Source organism: Pelophylax lessonae (assembly GCF_965119305.1).
Source record: "Pelophylax lessonae genome assembly, chromosome: 10".
NCBI classification, from domain to species: domain Eukaryota; kingdom Metazoa; phylum Chordata; class Amphibia; order Anura; family Ranidae; genus Pelophylax; species Pelophylax lessonae.
The window spans coordinates 217002036-217021493 of NC_138777.1; the positions used below are offsets into that span (position 1 = coordinate 217002036).

Here is a 19458-nt window from a genome sequence, read left to right on the forward strand (position 1 = left end):
CCTGGTGCTAATACTGCAATACTCTCCTAAGTGTGCTGCTCAAATAATTATATAAATAAGTAGAATTGATCACATACAATGCTGTGCAAAAATCAAATACCGTGCAAGTACTTGCACTTTTTTGCGGGCATTGCACTATGCTCTTGTATGTGATCAATTCTACTTATTTATATAATTATTTGAGCAGCACACTTAGGAGAGTATTGCACTATTAGCACTTTATGTAAGTGGAGCAGCGCCATACCCCATTTTTACAAATTACTCTCATGCAGACACTAATTAGTAGTGTCATTTGTTATTATAAGTATCATGTTTGGAATTTTTCAATATTTCAGTAATCACTCATATTCACAACTAAGTTTATCCATAGCCCAGAATTCTTCATCTTTCTTTGCATCAGCTTGCATAGTATGTGTACCCAACATTCCTATCGAAGGACAATTCTATATAGGGTAGGAAAGAAATAATTTCTTAAATCCAACACCAGTGAAGCAAACCATCACCAAGGGTATATTTACAAAAGACTTACCAGAGTCCCATGACCCTCTAATTAAAATCGCATGGGTTAATATCCCTTGCACCCTTCAAGGCACACAACTTGATACTAGATCAGACTCAGGAACGCTCAAAGATGTTCCATCACTTCCACACAGAGTGCAAAGATCCAATGTCCATTTCACAGGACACTTCTGATAGCAGACGTCCATACAGTTCGACTCAAAAGAAAACACAAAAGGTGACCCATCCTCCACATAGTGCAAATCAGCCATCACTTTTTTTTTTATTAAAAACTAAAATTGCAATTTTAGCTTTTAATAAAAAAAAAAAAAAGTGGTGGGTGATTTGCATTTATGGAGTATGGGATTCCTTTTTTTATTAAAAAGCTAAAATTGCACTCATATGTAAACAGATCAAATATAGCGCTGTACAAACAATCCAAATATAGTTTAGGGGACACTTCTGGTGGGCGATGATGTCACGTGCGTGGCTCCGCCCTGATGCATTTTGTCAAAAATGACAGTGCAATTTTAGCTTTTAATAAAAAAAAAAGTGGTGGCTGATTTGCATTTGTGGAGCATGGGTCTCCTTTTTTTTATTAAAAGCTAAAATTGCACTCATATGTAAACGGATCAAATACAGCACTGTACAAACAATCCAAATTTAGTTTAGGGGACACTTCTGGTAGACGATGACGTCACGTGCGTGGCTCCGCCCTGATGCGTTTTGTCAAATATGACAGTGCAGTGTTGGCTTTTAATAAAAAAAAGAAAAGGTGGTGGCTGATTTGCATTTGTGGAGCATGGGTCTCCTTTTGTGTTTTCTTTGAGTGTAAACGCATGGATGTCTGCTATCTGAAGTGTCATGCGAAAACTTTTGCGCTGTGTGTGTAAGTGATGGAACATCTTTGCGTATTCCTGAATCTGATCTACTATCAATTTGCGTGCCTTAAAGGGTGCCAGGGATATTAACCTATGTAATTTACCAGGGTCCCATGACCCTTTATTTAATTAGAGGGTCATGGAACTCTAGTAAGCCTTTTGTAAATCTACTCTCGGTGATGGTTTGCTTCACTCGTGTGGGATGTACTAAATTGTTTTGTTCCTTGAGTGAAATATGGAGATTGATAAGTGGAATTATTTTGAGTTTAATATTTCACAATGTATTTAATGTATGCCCAATAAGCACTTTATTATACCGAAGTGCAGTAAATTATTTAGAGAGGTTTGTGGCTAAGGTAGATATCACTTAGCGTGGTTGCAGCTGTTTTTCCTGTCTTAATATTTTTCTTTGTTTGACCACTAGCCCAGCTCACTATTTTTTATACTGGTGATCACTGTATTAGTGATTTCCAGCTTTCACAGGGATCCCACAGGTACATACTTACAATGGTTCAAGTTAAATCAATGTAACTATGTAAAAATTGCCACAGCTGGAATTCAGCTTTAAAACAAAATAATTTTTTGTATGTTTTGGATAGGGAGAAATGTTAAGTGATGCAAGACAGAAGTGCTAACCACTCAGCCACTGTGCTGAGATTCTCTTTCACTTCTCTATGGCAGGAGATGAAGGTAAAATCTCCCCAAATAGAGACACGGCAAAAAAAAGTTGTTTTAACGTATCATTACTTTATCTAAAGCTAAAAGAAAAAGTTTTGGTTTTAGGTATATTTTTTATTTTATTAAAAAAATAAATTACAAAATTGACTGTAAAATAGGTCCTTACCACCAGATTCCCTAACAATATAGGAAATGGCGAATGACACCCTATATGTCTAATTTACCAACACATAAAATAAAAACTCCTTTTTTTTATCTCTAACTTCTTGTGTCTCTAAATGTTCTCTAAATAATTAATTTTCCATCGCCGGTGTCCAGGTCCCACTCTTCCTGAACCGTCAATCTGCACCACTCTGATAATTTGCTCACAATGGGATCAATTTGTCATGTGTGAATTATTTTCCTCCCTTTAGGAACCAGCTCAATTATATTACAGAGGAGCTTAAAAATCCATACAGGTAAGACGTGTGCGCACTAAACGCCATTGATTTATTACTTGTAATTTGTAGAAGTACAAAATAGATTTAGATATCGACCCGCGGGAATATATGAGGGTGTTTAACTCCTCGTCTGCCAGTACAGACTGTGGGAAATTGAATGCTGAGGTTCTATTGGAGGGCACAAACCAGGTTTATGTTAAAAGCAAGTCTTATTGACCCTGGTTAATGATGACAGCAATGTCAGGGGTTCTAGACAATGATTTGACCATAAATTTCAGGCTCGCTTGGCTTCAGCTGCATTGTGATTATAACTTAACTGACTTCTAGCACTATATAGGCCATTGTATGCATGCTGGGGTCTACTAGGCACCGGGGCTGCTCGTGGGAGGGGACAGCAACATCCATTTGGAGGCTGGCATAAAGATCAGGCCAGCCCTGGAAGTTCTGTAAATGTGCACTTTCTTCTGGAGCTTGAGTGAGGCTACAGAACTGCAAGTGTCCAAAGGATGACAGGTTATCCCTTGTGTCTCTGAGCAGCCAGTTAGACTCTCCCTTTCCTAGGTATATCACAATTCTTGCCTTATAGATCAGTTAAATAACCATTGATTCACACTGGTCAGTTGGGTAACTTGATAGCTTATACCAGTGATGGCAAACCTTGGCACCCCAGATGTTTTTGGAACTACATTTCCCTTCATGCTCATTGCACACTCCAGTGTAGTTAAGCATTATGGGAGTGTAGTTCCAAAAAACATCTGGGGTGCCAAGGTTTGCCATCACTGGCTTATACCCAGTGCCATCTTAAGAGCATTAAAGAGCCCCGGGCAATGCATTGCACTGGGGCCCTGCCTAAACAATCACCCAGAAGAATAAACATGCAAATTATCGATAAGGCGATATTTATTGGTACAGCAGTGCCAGGGTAATGACAGGTTCCAATTTCGGGGGCTGGGTCCGAAGAACACACACACAGACGGGAGTCAGACCCGACTGTCCTGTGTGTGCCTGTTCTCGTGGAGGCAGACAGGCATTCCTACGTTGTGGGCTCCCCCCTCCACGGCCCAAGTGACCTGACAGCAGCGCGTCAGCGGGATGCACAATGGGAATCGGGACAAATGCTTGGCTGGGTCGCTGGGGCCCCCTGGGCAAGTGGGGCCCCCGGGTAACTGCCCAGCATGCCCATTCGGTAAGATGGCCCTGCTTATACCAATCAGGTACTCTGCTGATACTCATGTTGACTCTGCCAGCGAGCTCAGAACTTCCATTTTATTCCTCACTGCCATGTAGGAATTGATGTCAAGAAATAAAAATTACCAATGACCAGCCAAATGTTTAGCTATTGCTAATCTGGGGCATCCTTGCATGTGATGGCCAGTACCAAAAAAAAAAGCTACCCCAGAAGAAGAAAGGAATGTTTAGTGTTATAATACTACAAGCCCTAAATTTCACCTCTGATGACATTCAGAAAGGGCTCAGAGCAGCACCTTGTAGTACAATGACCGGGTCAGTAAACAAGCTGAGGCTCTTCACTATAGGCGATCACAAGGTAAAGTACAGAGATGGCTCTTTAAGTTCAACTCCAGTGCAACTTTGAATGCTTTGCATAGTGTAGGAAGTGTTAAATCTCGTATTTATTGCTGTTATTAAAACTAGAAAATAATGTGTCTGGGGGTAATTATTTATTTCGGACACTTGGTTACTTGTTCTGTGCTGAAGTTGCAGTGGTATATCACAAACCTATACCTACCATAAAGGTGTACAGTTTAAGAAGCTGTACCATCACATTATTGGATGATTGAGGGGGGAGGAAAGGGCAAAACTGCAAAACGTAATGTATTCTTTAAACACTATGTATAGGCAAAACTTTTTTTTGTTTTCTAACATTGGGTTAGAGTTTGGAACGATTAGGCTCCATGTCAGGTTGGTATTGCTAAAATTGAGATTGAATGTAATGGGGTTTCTTTGATTCCAAAATAAATACATTTAAAAAAGTTAAAATAGATCTTTATTATTTTGTTTCCGGATCACTTTTACCAAAATATTGTACATCAAAGTTAAAATAGACCATTATTATTTTGTTTTCAGCTCACATACAGTGCCTTGGAAAAGTATTCGGCCCCCTTGAACTTTGCAACCTTTTGCGACATTTCAGGCTTCAAACATAAAGATATAAAACTGTAATTTTTTGTGAAGAATCAACAACAAGTAGGACACAATCATGAAGTGGAACGAAATTTATTGGATATTTCAAACTTTTTTAACAAATAAAAAACTGAAAAATTGGGCGTGCAAAATTATTCAGCCCCCTTAAGTTAATACTTTGTAGCGCCACCTTTTGCTGCGATTACAGCTGTAAGTCGCTTGGGGTATGTCTCTATCAGTTTTGGACATCGAGAGACTGAAATTTTTGCCCATTCCTCCTTGCAAAACAGCTCGAGCTCAGGGAGGTTGGATGGAGAGCGCTTGTGAACAGCAGTTTTCAGTTCTTTCCATAGATTCTCGATTGGATTCAGGTCTGGACTTTGACTTGGCATTTCTAACACCTGGATATGTTTATTTGTGAACCATTCCATTGTAGATTTTGCTTTATGTTTTGGATCATTGTCTTGTTGGAAGACAAATCTCCGTCCCAGTCTCAGGTCTTTTGCAGACTCCATCAGGTTTTCTTCCAGAATGGTCCTGTATTTGGCTCCATCCATCTTCCCATCAATTTTAACCATCTTCCCTGTCCCTGCTGAAGAAAAGCAGGCCCAAATCATGACGCTGCCACCACCATGTTTGACAGTGGGGATGGTGTGTTCAGGGTGATGAGCTGTGTTGCTTTTACGCCAAACATAACGTTTTGCATTGTTGCCAAAAAGTTGGATTTTGGTTTCATCTGACCAGAGCACCTTCTACCACATGTTTGGTGTCTCCCAGGTGGCTTGTGGCAAACTGTAAACGGCACTTTTTATGGATATCTTTACGAAATGGCTTTCTTCTTGCCACTCTTCCATAAAGGCCAGATTTGTGCACTATACGACTGATTGTTGTCCTATGGACAGAGTCTCCCACCTCAGCTGTAGATCTCTGCAGTTCATCCAGAGTGATCATGGGCCTCTTGGCTGCATCTCTGATCAGTCTTCTCCTTGTATGAGCTGAAAGTTTAGAGGGACGGCCAGGTCTTCGTAGATTTGCAGTGGTCTGATACTCCCATTTCAATATTATCGCTTGCACAGTGCTCCTTGGGATGTTTAAAGCTTGGGAAATCTTTTTGTATCTAAATCCGACTTTAAACTTCTCCACAACAGTATCTCGGACCTGCCTGGTGTGTTCCTTGTTCTTCATGATGCTCTCTGCGCTTTAAACAGACCTCTGAGACTATCACAGTGCAGGTGCATTTATACAGAGACTTGATTACAAACAGGTGGATTCTATTTATCATCATTAGTCATTTAGGTCAACATTGGATCATTCAGAGATCCTCGCTGAACTTCTGGAGAGAGTTTGCTGCACTGAAAGTAAAGGGGCTGAATCATTTTAACTTTTCAGTTTTTTATTTGTTAACAAAGTTTGAAATATCCAATAAATTTCGTTCCACTTCATGATTGTGTCCCACTTGTTGTTGATTCTTCACAAAAAATTACAGTTTTATATCTTTATGTTTGAAGCCTGAAATGTGGCAAAAGGTCGCAAAGTTCAAGGGGGCCGAATACTTTCGCAAGGCACTGTATATATTTTTATCTTTACATGTTACCCCACAAGTGTAGCCATCAAGATATGATGAAATTGCACACAATTGGTTAGTCAACAAACAACAAAATTGCCGAAATAACCTTTTACAAACAATATAGTGGTAAGATCATAGGTTGATTATATGCAAGTCCAAATAAAGTGCATCTGGAAAGTATTCACAGCAATTCACTTTTTCCACATTTTGTTAAGTTGCAGCCTGATTCCAAAATGGATTAAATTCATTATTTTCCTCCAAATTCTACAAACAATTCCCCGTAATGACAATGTGAAAGAAGTTTGTTTGAAATCTTTGCAAATTTATTAAAAATAAAAAAATAAAAAAATCCCATGTTCATAAGTATTCACAGCCTTTGCTCGATACTTTGGTGAAGCACCTTTGGCACCAATTACAGCCTCCAGTCTTTTTGAGTATGATACTACAAGCTTGGCATACCTATTTTTGGGCATTTTCTCCCATTCTTCTTTGCAGGACCTCTTAAGCTCCATCAGGTTGGATGGGGAGTGTCGGTGCACAGCCATTTTCAGATCTCTTCAGAGATGTTCAATCGGGTTCAAGTCTGGGCTCTGGTTGGGTCACTCAAGGACATTCACAGAGTTGTCCCATAGCCACTCCTTTATCTTGGCTGTGTGCTCAGGGTCGTTGTCCTGTTGGAAGATGAACCTTTGCCCCAGTCTGAGGTCCAGAGCACTCTGAAGCAGGTTTTCATCAAGGATGTCTCTGTATATTGCTGCATTCATCTTTCCCTCAATCCTGACTAGTCTCCCAGTTCCTGCTGCCAAAAACATTCCCACAGCATGGTGCTGCCACCACCATGCTTCACTGTAGGGATGGTATTGGCCAGGTCATTAGTGGTGCCTGGTTTCCTCCAGACACGACACTTGCAACTCAGGCCAAAGAGTTTCATCAAACCAGAGAATTTGGTTTCTCATGGTCTGAGAGTCCTTCAGGTGCCTTTTAGCAAACTCCAGGCAGGCTGTCATGTGCCTTTTACTGAGGAGTGGCTTCCGTCTGGCCACAGGCCTGATTGGTGGAGTGCTGCAGAGATGGTTTTTCTTCTGGAAGGTTCTCCGCTCTCCACAGGGAAAGGCTGGAGCTCTGTCACAGAGACCATCCAGTTCTTGGTCACCTCCCTGACTAAGACCCTTGGGGTGTTTGTAGAATTTTTAAGGAAAATAATGAATTTAATCCATTTTGGAATAAGGCTGTAACATAACAAAATACGGAAAAAGTGAAGCGCTGTGAATCAACAACTATGTAGTGTAAGGGATAACCTGATTGGATAGATTAGGTGTGGCCTTCTATTACATTGGGGTTTATTTACTGAAGGCAAATCCACTCTGCACTACAAGCGCACTTGGAAGTGCAGTCCCTGTAGATCGGAGGGGAAGATCTGAATTGAGGGGAAGCTCTGCTGATTTCTATCATCTAATTATGTGCAAGCAAAAATGCTGTTTTTTATTTTGCGTGCATGTCCCCTCAGATCTCCACCAACTGCACTTCCAAGTGCTCTTGCAGTGCAGAGTAGATTTGCTCGGCAGCGGGTAAGCCAATGCACGGGTCAGGCGGCTCCGATTGCCGCCTGACACCCGCGTTCGCTGAACACAGCCGACCGTCCTTCTCCCTGAAATTATCACAGAGCTCATGTGATCCTTCTATATAGGATCACATGTCTCTATGGTCATCTCAGAAGCCCCCCCCCCACAGTTAGAATCACTCCCCTAGGCTCACATTTAACCCCTTGATCACCTATACTGTTAACCCCTTCCCCGCCAGTGCATTATTACAGTAACAGTGCATATTTTTAGCACTGATTACTGTAGTAATGTCACTGGTACCCCCAAAAGTGTCAAAAATGTCAGTTAGGGGTCCGATCTGTCCACCGCAATGTCACAGTCCGGCAAAAAAAAAATCGCAGATCGCTGCCATTACTAGTAAAAAAAAAAAAAAACCCAATAAAAATGACATAAATCTATAAATCTTTCCCGTCGTTAGTAGACGTGATAACTTTTGCGCAAACCAATCAAAATACGCTTATCGCAATTTTTTTTTTTTTTTTTTACCAAAAATATGTAGCAGAAAACAAATTGGCCTAAAATGTTAAAAAAATTGTTTTTTACATTTTTTTTTTTGAGAATGTCATATAGCAGAAAGTGAAAAATATTGTTTTTTTTTTTCAAAATTGTCGCTCTTTTATTGTTTATAGCACAAAAAAATAAAAATCGCAGAGGTGATCAAATACCACCAAAAGAAATCTCTATTTGTGGGAAAAAAAGGACATCAATTGTATTTGGGTACAGCGTCGCACGACCGCGCAATTGTCCTTTAAAGTAACGCAGTGCCGAATAGCAAAACAGGGCCTGGTCATTAAGGGGGCAAATCCTTCCGGTCTTAAAATGGGTAAAGGTTGCTTGTACAAAGATTGTATACAAGTCGTATTGTAATGCTAAGGGGTATTTATTACCGTTTGTTGAGATTTCCACCATGTATTTCAAGGAAGAGAAGTAAATGGAAATCTCATGCAGAGGTATTACCCTTACCTGTTTTTTGAAAAAAAAAAAAAACATACGCTTTAATGTTCTGCAAAAAATCAGTGTATAATGTTCTGGATATTAGGTGGCTCTTTAATAAATGTTTAGTAGGTCCTGCAGTGCACAGTACAGGTGTGGTGGGAATGTGCTGCCACCTAGTGATCATTATTACTACGTTCATGTAAAGCTGAAGTGTGATGAGCATTATGTCACAAAAATCTAAAAAACCTAAAAAATCGGCGCTAATTCATAAAGGACTTAAATAATAATAAAAAACGGTGACCTGCATCCATGCAGGTGAACAAATTTGTATGGTGTGGTGTAAAAAGCGTATATCCTCAAAAAATAGAGATATAAAAATAATAGTAAAATGAATAAGTATCAGTGCAGGTGAATAATCTGTGCAATAAATATCTCAATAAATAAATATCAAAACAGTACAGGTGAATAAATGCTGTAAATAAACGGTGCAAGTGGACAAATCTCTTACTAATCTTCCAAGGGACAATCGTGTTTACAAAAAAGTTAAACAATTTGTCCACCGTTTATTTACAGCATTTATTCACCTGTACTGTTTTGATATTTATTTATTGAGATATTTATTGCACAGATTATTCACCTGCACTGATACTTATTTATTTTACTGTTATTTTTATATCTCTATTTTTTGAGGATATACACTTTTTACACCACACCATACAAATTTGTTCACCTGCATGCATGCAGGTCACCGTTTTTTATTATTATTTAAGTCCTTTATGAATTAGCGCCGATTTTTTAGTTATTTATTGACAGTGGGGACACTGATCAAAATTGGCTGCTTTTTCTTTTTCGATTTATTCTATATTGCGGATTTGCACATTTTCACCTGTTGTTTACACCATCCACACCTCACCAGTTTCTTTGAGGTTAGATTATCTCTTGGTTGCGCATTGGTTCTCGTCATTGTTACAATGTCACAAAAATCAGTGTCTGCTCTTTGCTCAGCCTAAACCTGAATGGGGCCACTTCTCCGGCCACACCTATTAGGAATTGGGGTAGTGTTAGTGATTAGAGGTTTAACTCCCGGTTTACACATATGCGATGCGGGAACCCTGCGAATCCACTGCGAGTTCCCGCATCACATTCAACTCACAGGCAGTTCACACTGCTATATGCGAATCGTCGGGGGTGTCAATACAAAGTTAACGACACCACCAGATCAGTTCACATATCGCAGTGTGAACTGTCAGTTCGGACATGAATCGGATCGCATGGTTGTTCACCGATTCTGGTGCGGACCCAAAAAAGGGTCCTGTGCGAGTTGTGTCCAAATGCAATGCGTATTCAGCCATACAATGGGTATGGCTGAATTTGCATCGCACAGACATTGCATGTGATTTGCAGAGCAGTGCGCTCCGAATCACATGCAATGTCTGTCATCGCACTGATGTGAACCGGCTCTAAGGGTAAAGTGGAAGTATGCGCAAAATAAAAAATGACACATTTGCTGCTGTCTGCCACTGGCATTAAAGTTTTTTCTGGTTTGGAGTCCCCCTCCCCATAACGATTTCATTTCATTACCTGTTTATCCTGCCAGGAGATCTGTTATTTTTTATTACTTCCAGTAAAAGGGTCACAATGGCATTTGTTCTGAAATGAAAACATTGCAGCAGTGTTGTCATCCTGTGCACGGGGTCATCTTAGTTTTGGTTCACATTTGTGCGGCTGCGCTTGCACGGGCACAGCAGCCTATTCATGTCAACGGGCTGCTGTACCTGCGGGAAACGTGGGCACAACCCTTTTTATTTTTATTTATTCAAAGATGGTCGAATTGATACATGCAAACGCGATAAACAAATGATAATTACAACAGTAATAAAGAAATAATGACACTGGCAGGGAAGGGGTTAACAGTATAGGTGATCAAGGGTTAAATGTGAGCTTAGGGGAGTGATTCTAACTGTGGGGGGCGTGGCTTGTGAAATGATCAAAGAGACATGTGATCCTATATAGAAGGCTCACAGGGGCTCTGTGATCATTGAAGGGAGAAGAACGGTCAGCTGTGTTTACAACAGTTGACCGGTATTCTCTCTCAGCAGGGAACGATCGCGGGTGCCTGGCGGCAATCGGTACTGCCAGTCCTCTGGCTCAGCATCCCTGCTGCCTAGTGGGGGCAGGAGCATGCCACCGGCGGCGCGCGCGCGCTCCCCCAGGAGCGCTCCTGCGGATCGCCGTACAGGTACGGTGATTCGCGCAGCCGAGCCAGCCTATGCGCCGGACAGTCGCCAAGTGGTTAATAAGACACAAAAGTTAAATTCAACTTTTCCTTCAGATAATTGCAGTACGGAGGATGTTTTTCCAGTCTGTTGAAGTGTAAGAAGACATTGGGGTTGATTTACTAAAGGCAAATCCACTCAGATCTACAATGACTGCACTGCCAAGTGCACTTGTATTCAGAGGGGAAGATCTGCTGATTTCCATCATCCAACCATGTGCATGCAAAATTCTGTTTTTTATTTTCCTTGCATGTCCCACTCAGATCTACAGTAGTGCAGAGCATATTTGCCTTTAGTAAATAAACCCCAATGACTTTCCTAAGCCCTATCTCTGTGAAGTACTAACATTGACGGAGGGAACTTGGAAAGAAAAAAACAGGGAGGTTCTAGCTAGGACTGAACTAACTAGCACCAAACCAAAAAGGACAGAGGTAGCAACAAGTCGCAGTGCCCTAAAACGACCACTAAATGTCAGCATACATCAAGGGCAACCTGAAACAGTTCAATACAACACACACACAAAAAAAAAATACATATAAATGGGACAAAACCTATTCTATTCACAGTGTGACAATTCTGCTGTGCCATTTCAGTGCAAAATGAATGGGTGTTGTCATCCTGTTACAGCATGAACAAAAATAGCAAACATTTTGGCAGGATCAACTACCTCTGCTATGGGGGGAGAACAACCTGTTTTTTTTTTTTTTTTGGCAGCTACTCTTGTGGAGGGATCTGGGGGTCTAAAAGACCCCAAACCTCTCCTCTGCACTTAAAAGCATTCAAAACGCCAAGTTTGGCTGTTTTGAATGCTGTCATTTTTTTAAAATTTTGTGCCGAGTACCCGGTAGTGACGTCATGACATCACTTCCGGGTTTTTACATGGAGACCCAATCAGCGCCGAATGCGGCTTTGATCAGGGCCTTCGGCGGTCGTGCAGGCTGGTTGCCCGGGTCTCCCGGTGGTAAGGGAGACCCAGGCGAGCCGCGGAAGGTAGCGGGAGGGGGGAGATGTCCCCTCCCGCTCCTTGTAATGACAGCTGAGCGGCTTCTCAACCACATCGGTTGTCATTACAAGACAGCCAACCGTCGGCTATGGACGCCAGTACCGGGGTGATGCCTCTAGCTGCAGACATCACTCCGGTACAGCACTTTCCCGATAAATCGGTAACCTCCGGGGCCGATTCCAATATATTGGGGAAAGTGCATATCGGCCCTCGAAATATCGGCTTTGCGGATAATTGGTCGATCCCTATACAGGATGTGGAAAAATAGCAAAAATGTTGATAGGATCAACTACCATTTTCTTTTCAGTGTTTATTAGACAGAAATTCTTTCAAAATAAATTATTTCAAACCATATAACATGGAGAGGACAGATGATGGTACTCCAGCTTCTGTAGAAGGGTTTAGGATGGGTGATGGGACTTTGGCGTAGCTGGTTACATATAGTAACATATAGTTACATAGTTAGGTTGAAAAAAAACACAAGTCCATCCGGTTCAACCAATAAAAAAACAAAAAACAGTAATGAAAACCCAACCATACAATCCCATATACACATTCCTATACCTGCAGTTGATCCAGAGGAAGCCAAAAAACCCCAGCAAAGCATGATCCAATTTGTTACAACAGGGGAAAAAATTCCTTCCTGATCCCCCGAGAGGCAATCTGATATTCTCTACTCTACCTATAAATATTAGTACCCAGTTATATTATGTACACCCAGGAAAGAATCCAGGACTTTTTTAAAGCAATCTACTGAGCTGGCCAGAACCACCTCTGGAGGGAGTCTATTCCACATTTTCACAGCTCTGCCAATCTTGTCTCTGTTCCAGAAACCTCCCTCTGGCCATCATACTTGGGATCCCCTTGGTCATGGCATGTTACCTGCTGATCAACATTGCCTATTTCACTGTGATGACCCCAACAGAGCTCCTCCAGTCTCCGGCCGTCGCTGTGGTGAGTTTTTCTTTTCATTCTGTTGGTCTGCTTAGTCGTTGGACATTGTGGATGTGAGTGTGGAGTTTGATGGAAATCTGATTGTCCCTCATATTTGAAATGCAAAAAATAGATCCCTGTTGTATTACAAAAATGTATTTATTTATTTTTTTTTTGTGGTGGAGACGCGTTTTAACAGGATGGGCGGCTTGCGGTCCTAGGGGCTGCTCACCATCAACCGTGGAGTCTTACTGGACCCTCAAAGGAGTTCATTAACCACTTCTGGACCAGAAGATTTTCCCCCTTAATGACCAGGCCATATTTTGCGATTCGGCACTGCGTTATTTTAATGGACAATTGCGCGGTCGTGCGACGCTGTACCCAAATAAAATTGATGTCCTTTTTTTCCCACAAATAGAGATTTCTTTTGGTGGTATTTGATCACCTCTGCGATTTTTATTTTTTGCGCTATAAAGAAAAAAAAGAGCGCAAATTCTGAAAAAAATATACATTTTTCACATTCTGCTATATAACGTTCCCCCCAAAAAATGTAAAAATCAAATTTTTTTTAATTTTAGGCCAATCTCTTTTCTGCTAAATATTTTTGGTAAAAAAAAATGCAGTAAGCATATTTTGATTGGTTTGTGCAAAAGTTATCGCATGTACAAACTAGGGGAAAGATTTATGTCATTTTTATTTATCTTTTTACTAGTAATGGTGGCGATCTGCGATTTATAGCGGGACTGCTACACTGCAGCAGACAGATCAGACCCCTAACTGAAATTTTTGACACTTTTTGGGGGGGGGGGGGGGGAACCAGTGACATTACTACAGTAATCAGTGCTAAAAATATTCACTGTTACTGTAATAATGACACTGGCAGGGAAGGGGTTAACGCTGTGGGTGATCAAAGGGTTAAATGTGTACCTAGGGGAGTGATTCTAACTGCATGGGGGCGGGGCTTGTGAAATGATCATAGAGACTTGTGATCCTATATAGAAGGATCACAGGAGCTCTGTGATCATTTCAGAGATTAGAACGGTCGGTCAGCTGTGTTAACAACAGCTGAACGTCCTTCTCTCTCAGCAGGGAGCGATCGCGGGTGTCAGGCGGCAATCGTAGCCACCTGCCCTGTGCATCGGAGTCCCCGCTTATAAGTGGGGACGGTGGCGCGCGCTCTCCCCCTAACTGCAGGCTCGCAACCAACGTATACCTACGTTGGTTTGCGCAGGAGGGCCGCCCTGCCGCAGTATAACTGCGGTGGGCGGTCGGGAAGCCGTTGTAGATTTGATAGGATGGGAGAGCCACACCAGCTTGTATAGTCCTTTGAAAGATTTAAAAAAAGAAAAAAAAAAAACAATAAAAATTATTCTTTCCCGTAGTTAGTAGACGTGATAACTTTTGCGCAAACCAATCAAAATACGCTTATTGTGATTTTTTTTACCAAAAATATGTAGCAGAAAACAAATTGGCCTAAAATGTTAAAAAAAAATTTAGTTTACATTTTTTTTTTTGAAAATGCAGAATGTGAAAAATATTGTTTTTTTTTTTTTCCAAAATTGTCGTTTTTGTTTATAGCCCAAAAAATAAAAATTGCAGAGGTGAACAAATACCACCAAAAGAAAGCTCTATTTGTGGGAAAAAAAGGACATCAATATTATTTGGGTACAGCGGCGCACGACCGCGCAATTGTCCATTTAAATAACGCAGTGCCGAATCGCAAAATAGGGCCTGGTCATAAAGGGGGCAAATTCTTCTGGTCATAAAGTGGTTAAACCCACTAGTTCAGATTTTTTTTCCAGCCTGAAAACGCCCCTGCCAAAAACTGCTGATAGCCTATGTGTGCATGGACACATAGGATAACATGCTGGGGAGTTTACTGGCTGCAGACAAAAAAAATGCCAGAAGCCAAAAACAGCTGCTGTAAAAACGTCCGGTGTGCATGAGGCCCTAAGCTAAAGTTCAGTTATGTATTAAAAGTCATTGGTGGAATTGGTAGATTGCATAGAATGCATGAAGGTAAAAACCTCAAGTCTTTAGAACCACTTTAGAGCCGGTTCACACCGGGGCGACTTGTCAGGCGACCTGGTCGCCTGACAAGTCGCTGTGGGTCACCTGCCATAGATTAGCACAGGACCCGTTCTAATAGGAGAGACACAAGTCGCTCCGACTTAGAAAAAGGGTCCTGTACTGCTTTGGGGCGACCTGGAGCGACCTGCATTGACTTCAATGATATGAAGTCTGTGCATGCCGCTCTGAGGTCGCGGTGCGCTCTGTGCACCGCGACTTCACAGGTCGCCCCGGCAAGTTGGGTCGCTCCTATGTGAACCAGCTCTTAATGTCATAGTAAAAGGTCCTTTAAAATATTACAGCTGTCCAGAATACTAAACATTTTAGTTGACAAACCTGAAAGTAGAACTATGGGCAAGGGAGGGTTATAAACCCTGCCCAATTGTTTTTTCACCGTTTGTGTCCCATTGGGGAGATTTCCCTTCACTTCCTGTCCCATAGTCAAACAGGAAATGAGAGTAAATCCCTGAAAATTAAGGAAATTCCCCCAAGGTCACCAGAACCAGTAACCCCATTGGAAGGTTTCTCCTCTATTACTTTTCTGGGGACAACCCAAAATTGGGGATTTGTGGTTCCTTTCACTTTCAGTGATAATGGTAAACAGGAGAAATAGAAAGGGTGAATCTCCTTAACGGGGGCACAGACAGCCAGGGCCGGCGCACCCGCTAGGCAAACTAGGAAGCCACCTAGGGCGCACTGCTGCCTAGGGGGCGCAGCCACGGGCCCGCTGACTTCCCTGTTTCCCCATTAGCCTGGCCGGGGGAACACAAGAGGGCTGCTGACTGACTGCAGAGAAAGCAGCAGCCGTGGAGGACATCCGTCATGGCTGCTGCATAGGAGGTCAGCAGCAGCTCAGCCTGAGAGAAGGGCACAGCTGGGGAGGCCAAGGAGGTGGACATGAGGTCAGCGGAGGAGGCGGGCACAGCTGGGGAGGCGGAGGGGGCAGGACTGAACATATCTTTGAAGTTCAGCGAGTCCGCTCTATGATCCTGTCACTTGCGCGGCCCTAGGCAAGACTAATGACACCCCGGCCGCACTCCAATGCCACGGACGGGTGAGGGTAGGAGGGGGACCCCGGGCGGGGTTGTGGGGAGTTTTAGTCCTGCCTAGGGCGCAAAATAGTTTAGCAACAGCCCTGCAGACAAGAATTAAAAAAACCCGACACATGTTCTAATCTCACCACAACTAAAATAACAAGTTTAGCCGTTAGTTATACTTGAAGTTGATCAGAAAGACGACTTGCTGAAATTGTTGTCTGTATTCCAAAGACAGCACTGGGTAAGACTCTGATCCTAAAGGAAGCGCTGATTTACAGCTTTACCTGGGGGGGCAAAAATTGTTGGGGTATAGTAAGCGGTCTTCTTTTTGCTTGTATGGAAAGTCTGGGAATGAACCTGTGCTATGATCACTTGGCTGGTAAGATGTGGACCAACCTGGAGCAGGTGGTAGATAACATATGTTGAAGAAAATCTGGTGTCCATCCTAAAGGCCGTTTACCCGTCTCATTTCAGACTTTCGGGGATCGTGTTCTGCACCCAGCGGCCTGGTTAGTACCTCTGTTTGTGGCCTTTTCAACCATCGGATCAGCCAACGGATCCTGCTTTACTGCTGGCAGGTTAGTTCATAGCTCGACCTTTTACCCAGATCCAATCCTATCCTTCCTTATTGAGCTGTCAAGCTTTCATTAAATCTATGTACAGTTATTATAGAAGAATTCCAGGTATCAATATTTTTACTTCGTTACATTGGAGCATCTCATGAAATTAGATCATCATCAAAAAGTTTATTTATTTTAGTAATTCAATTCAAAACGTGAAACTCATATTTTATATAGATGCGTTACACACAAAGCAATTTATCTCAAGCATTTCTTTCATTTAATTTAAAAGATTATGACTTACAGCTAGTGACACCCCAAAATTCAGTATATCATAAAATTAGAATATCACATAAGACCAATTAAAAAAAAAAAAAAAAAGATTTTTAATACAGAAATGTTGGCTTACTGAAAAGTATGTCCATGTACAGTATAGTATATACTCAATACTTGGTTGGGGCTCCTTTTGCATGATTTACTGCAGCATTGCGGCGTGGCACGGAGGCGATCAGCCTGTGGCACAGCTGAGGTGTTATGGAAGCCCAGGTTGCTTTGATAGCAGCTTTCAGCTCATCTGCATTGTTGGGTCTGGTGTCTCTCTCATCTTCCTCTTGACAATACCCCACAGCAGGGCTTGACAAATTTGCTTGGAATCTAGGAGCCAGCTAAAAAAAAGTTAGGAGCCATTTTTTCTCCCGCACATGCCGAATGGCCGGTTTCTGTCAGACCGGCTGCCATACACGCGGGCGCAATGGCGGACAGTTTTTAATGAACCGGCTGATGTTGCCCAGCCTTTGACCAGTAGTGTGTGCTTGGTTTACTTCTTTTGAGAGATATTAAAGGAACAATCCAACCACCTCAGTGATTTGAAGTGGTCATGGTGGGAGGCAGTGGTGTATTTAGGTTTTGTGCTGCCCTAGGCCTGACTAAACTTGTGCACCCCCTAATTTACATATGACCCACCCCTTCCTGTAAAGGACATGCCCCTTACTTTTTATGACCCCCCCCCTGTCATCTGTGAACCACAGACCAAAAATTAATCAGTGCCCATCAGCGAAGCCTCATCAGTTCCCATACTTTCAGCCTCATCAGTGCAGCCTTTTCAGTGCCGCCTCATTACTGCTCATCAGTGCAGCCTCATCACTGACCACCTGGACTCTTCCCTCTGGCCCAATTTACCCCATAAGACTGGCACTATACTAAAAGTGTAGTGCAAGCCAGCGGGGACACTTTTCGTGCAGGACCCAGGAGGAGGCTGTTTTTTTTTTTCGTGCAGGGTGCAGCTTTTTTGCTGCCCCCCTGCAAAGTGCTGCCCTAGGCCTGGGCCTTGTTGGCCTAGGCCAAGATACAGCTCTGGTGGGAGGAGTCAGAAACACTGCATCTGCTGGGATATTTACAATTTTGTACTTGGGGCTAGTTGCACCCCTAGCACATGTGACTTACTGCTGATGGAGAGTGTGAGGAGCGGCGCTGGAGGAAGCATGCAGAGCCAATGCTTCCTGTACTTCTCGGTCTCCTCACTTGCGGAGTGCATTTGATATTCCGCCTGTGACAGGACGGAGCCGGAACTATACAAGAAGCATCAGAACTTTAGGCTTGGAATGAAAATTTGCCAACAGGCAGGCTGACTGCACAAATTCAGCAATGCCGAATGTGACGAAACCCCCGCACATGCGCAGGAGTGATGTCATCTCATCCAATGACAGCAGCCAAAGGATCAAAACCCGGAAGCTCTGAATTCAAAGAGAGTATAGTTCAGCTTTAAGCTGTACAGCCGATTTAAGCAAAACATAAAGGAAAACGCTAGTCTGTTCTTACAGACTCCATCACCAACTTAAAATTTGCAGGTAAATGCACAGAAAAAAACAAGCTTTTTTTTAATGCTTACATGCTTCTGTATTTAGATAGCTTACACACAACCCGGAACCAACACTAGTTTGCAAGCAACCAAGCGCTTAGAGAGGATAACTACCTCTAATATAGTGTGATAACAAATGCTGCTACTTGATAAAATAACATGAAATAAGAGAATATATGTAAATACAAGCAATATGTAGATACAAAAAATTCTAGTAGCGCAAAAAAGAATGATAAGCTCACTCCCCAATCACATTCACTGAAAACTTGTAAAGACTGTAGACATAAATATAAAAATATATATATAAAAAATATATATATAAAAAATAGTCCCAGCATGAATCAGTCCACCAAAGCAGCGTTGAAAAACATATGACAAATAGCGATATTCACACTGATGTATCCCTTGAAAGATCCTAATCGGTGCAGAAATAAAGGATCACCTTGACCACCACCACTGTGCTCTGAAGGGGGGAAGGTAATGCACACTCACCGACTTCACTGGCCCAGTGATTCTCACCACTGAGCAAACAAGCCACAATACAGCCACTACCACTCGGGCTTCCGAATTGGGACCAATCAGACCAATGACAGGCTCTGCTGCATCCACTTGGGGTTCCGGGATGGGGCCGATAATGGGCTCAATCAAGTAAATGGACTCCTCTGCCGCGCCAATTCCTGCATTGTCTTCTCTTTCCGTCCTACCAAATGGAATGTCCTGTCAGAATCTGATATCACTTCCTGTCTGCATTCCATAGAGACTTCTCTATGGAATGCAGACAGGAAGTGATATCAGATTCTGACAGGACATTCCATTTGGTAGGACGGAAAGAGAAGACAATGCAGGAATTGGCGCGGCAGAGGAGTCCATTTACTTGATTGAGCCCATTATCGGCCCCATCCCGGAACCCCAAGTGGATGCAGCAGAGCCTGTCATTGGTCTGATTGGTCCCAATTCGGAAGCCCGAGTGGTAGTGGC

General features: G+C 42.4%; 1 protein-coding gene across 1 annotated transcript in view; it reads left to right on the forward strand.

The window, feature by feature from the left end:
* Positions 1-19458, forward strand: part of SLC7A9 (solute carrier family 7 member 9) — an 85840-nt gene that overhangs the window by 57995 nt on the left and 8387 nt on the right. Inside the window, exons 7-9 of the mRNA XM_082270437.1 lie at positions 2471-2515; positions 12853-12976; positions 16537-16640. Of these exons, the coding sequence (XP_082126563.1) occupies positions 2471-2515; positions 12853-12976; positions 16537-16640 (273 nt within the window). The remainder of the gene's footprint in view (positions 1-2470; positions 2516-12852; positions 12977-16536; positions 16641-19458) is intronic.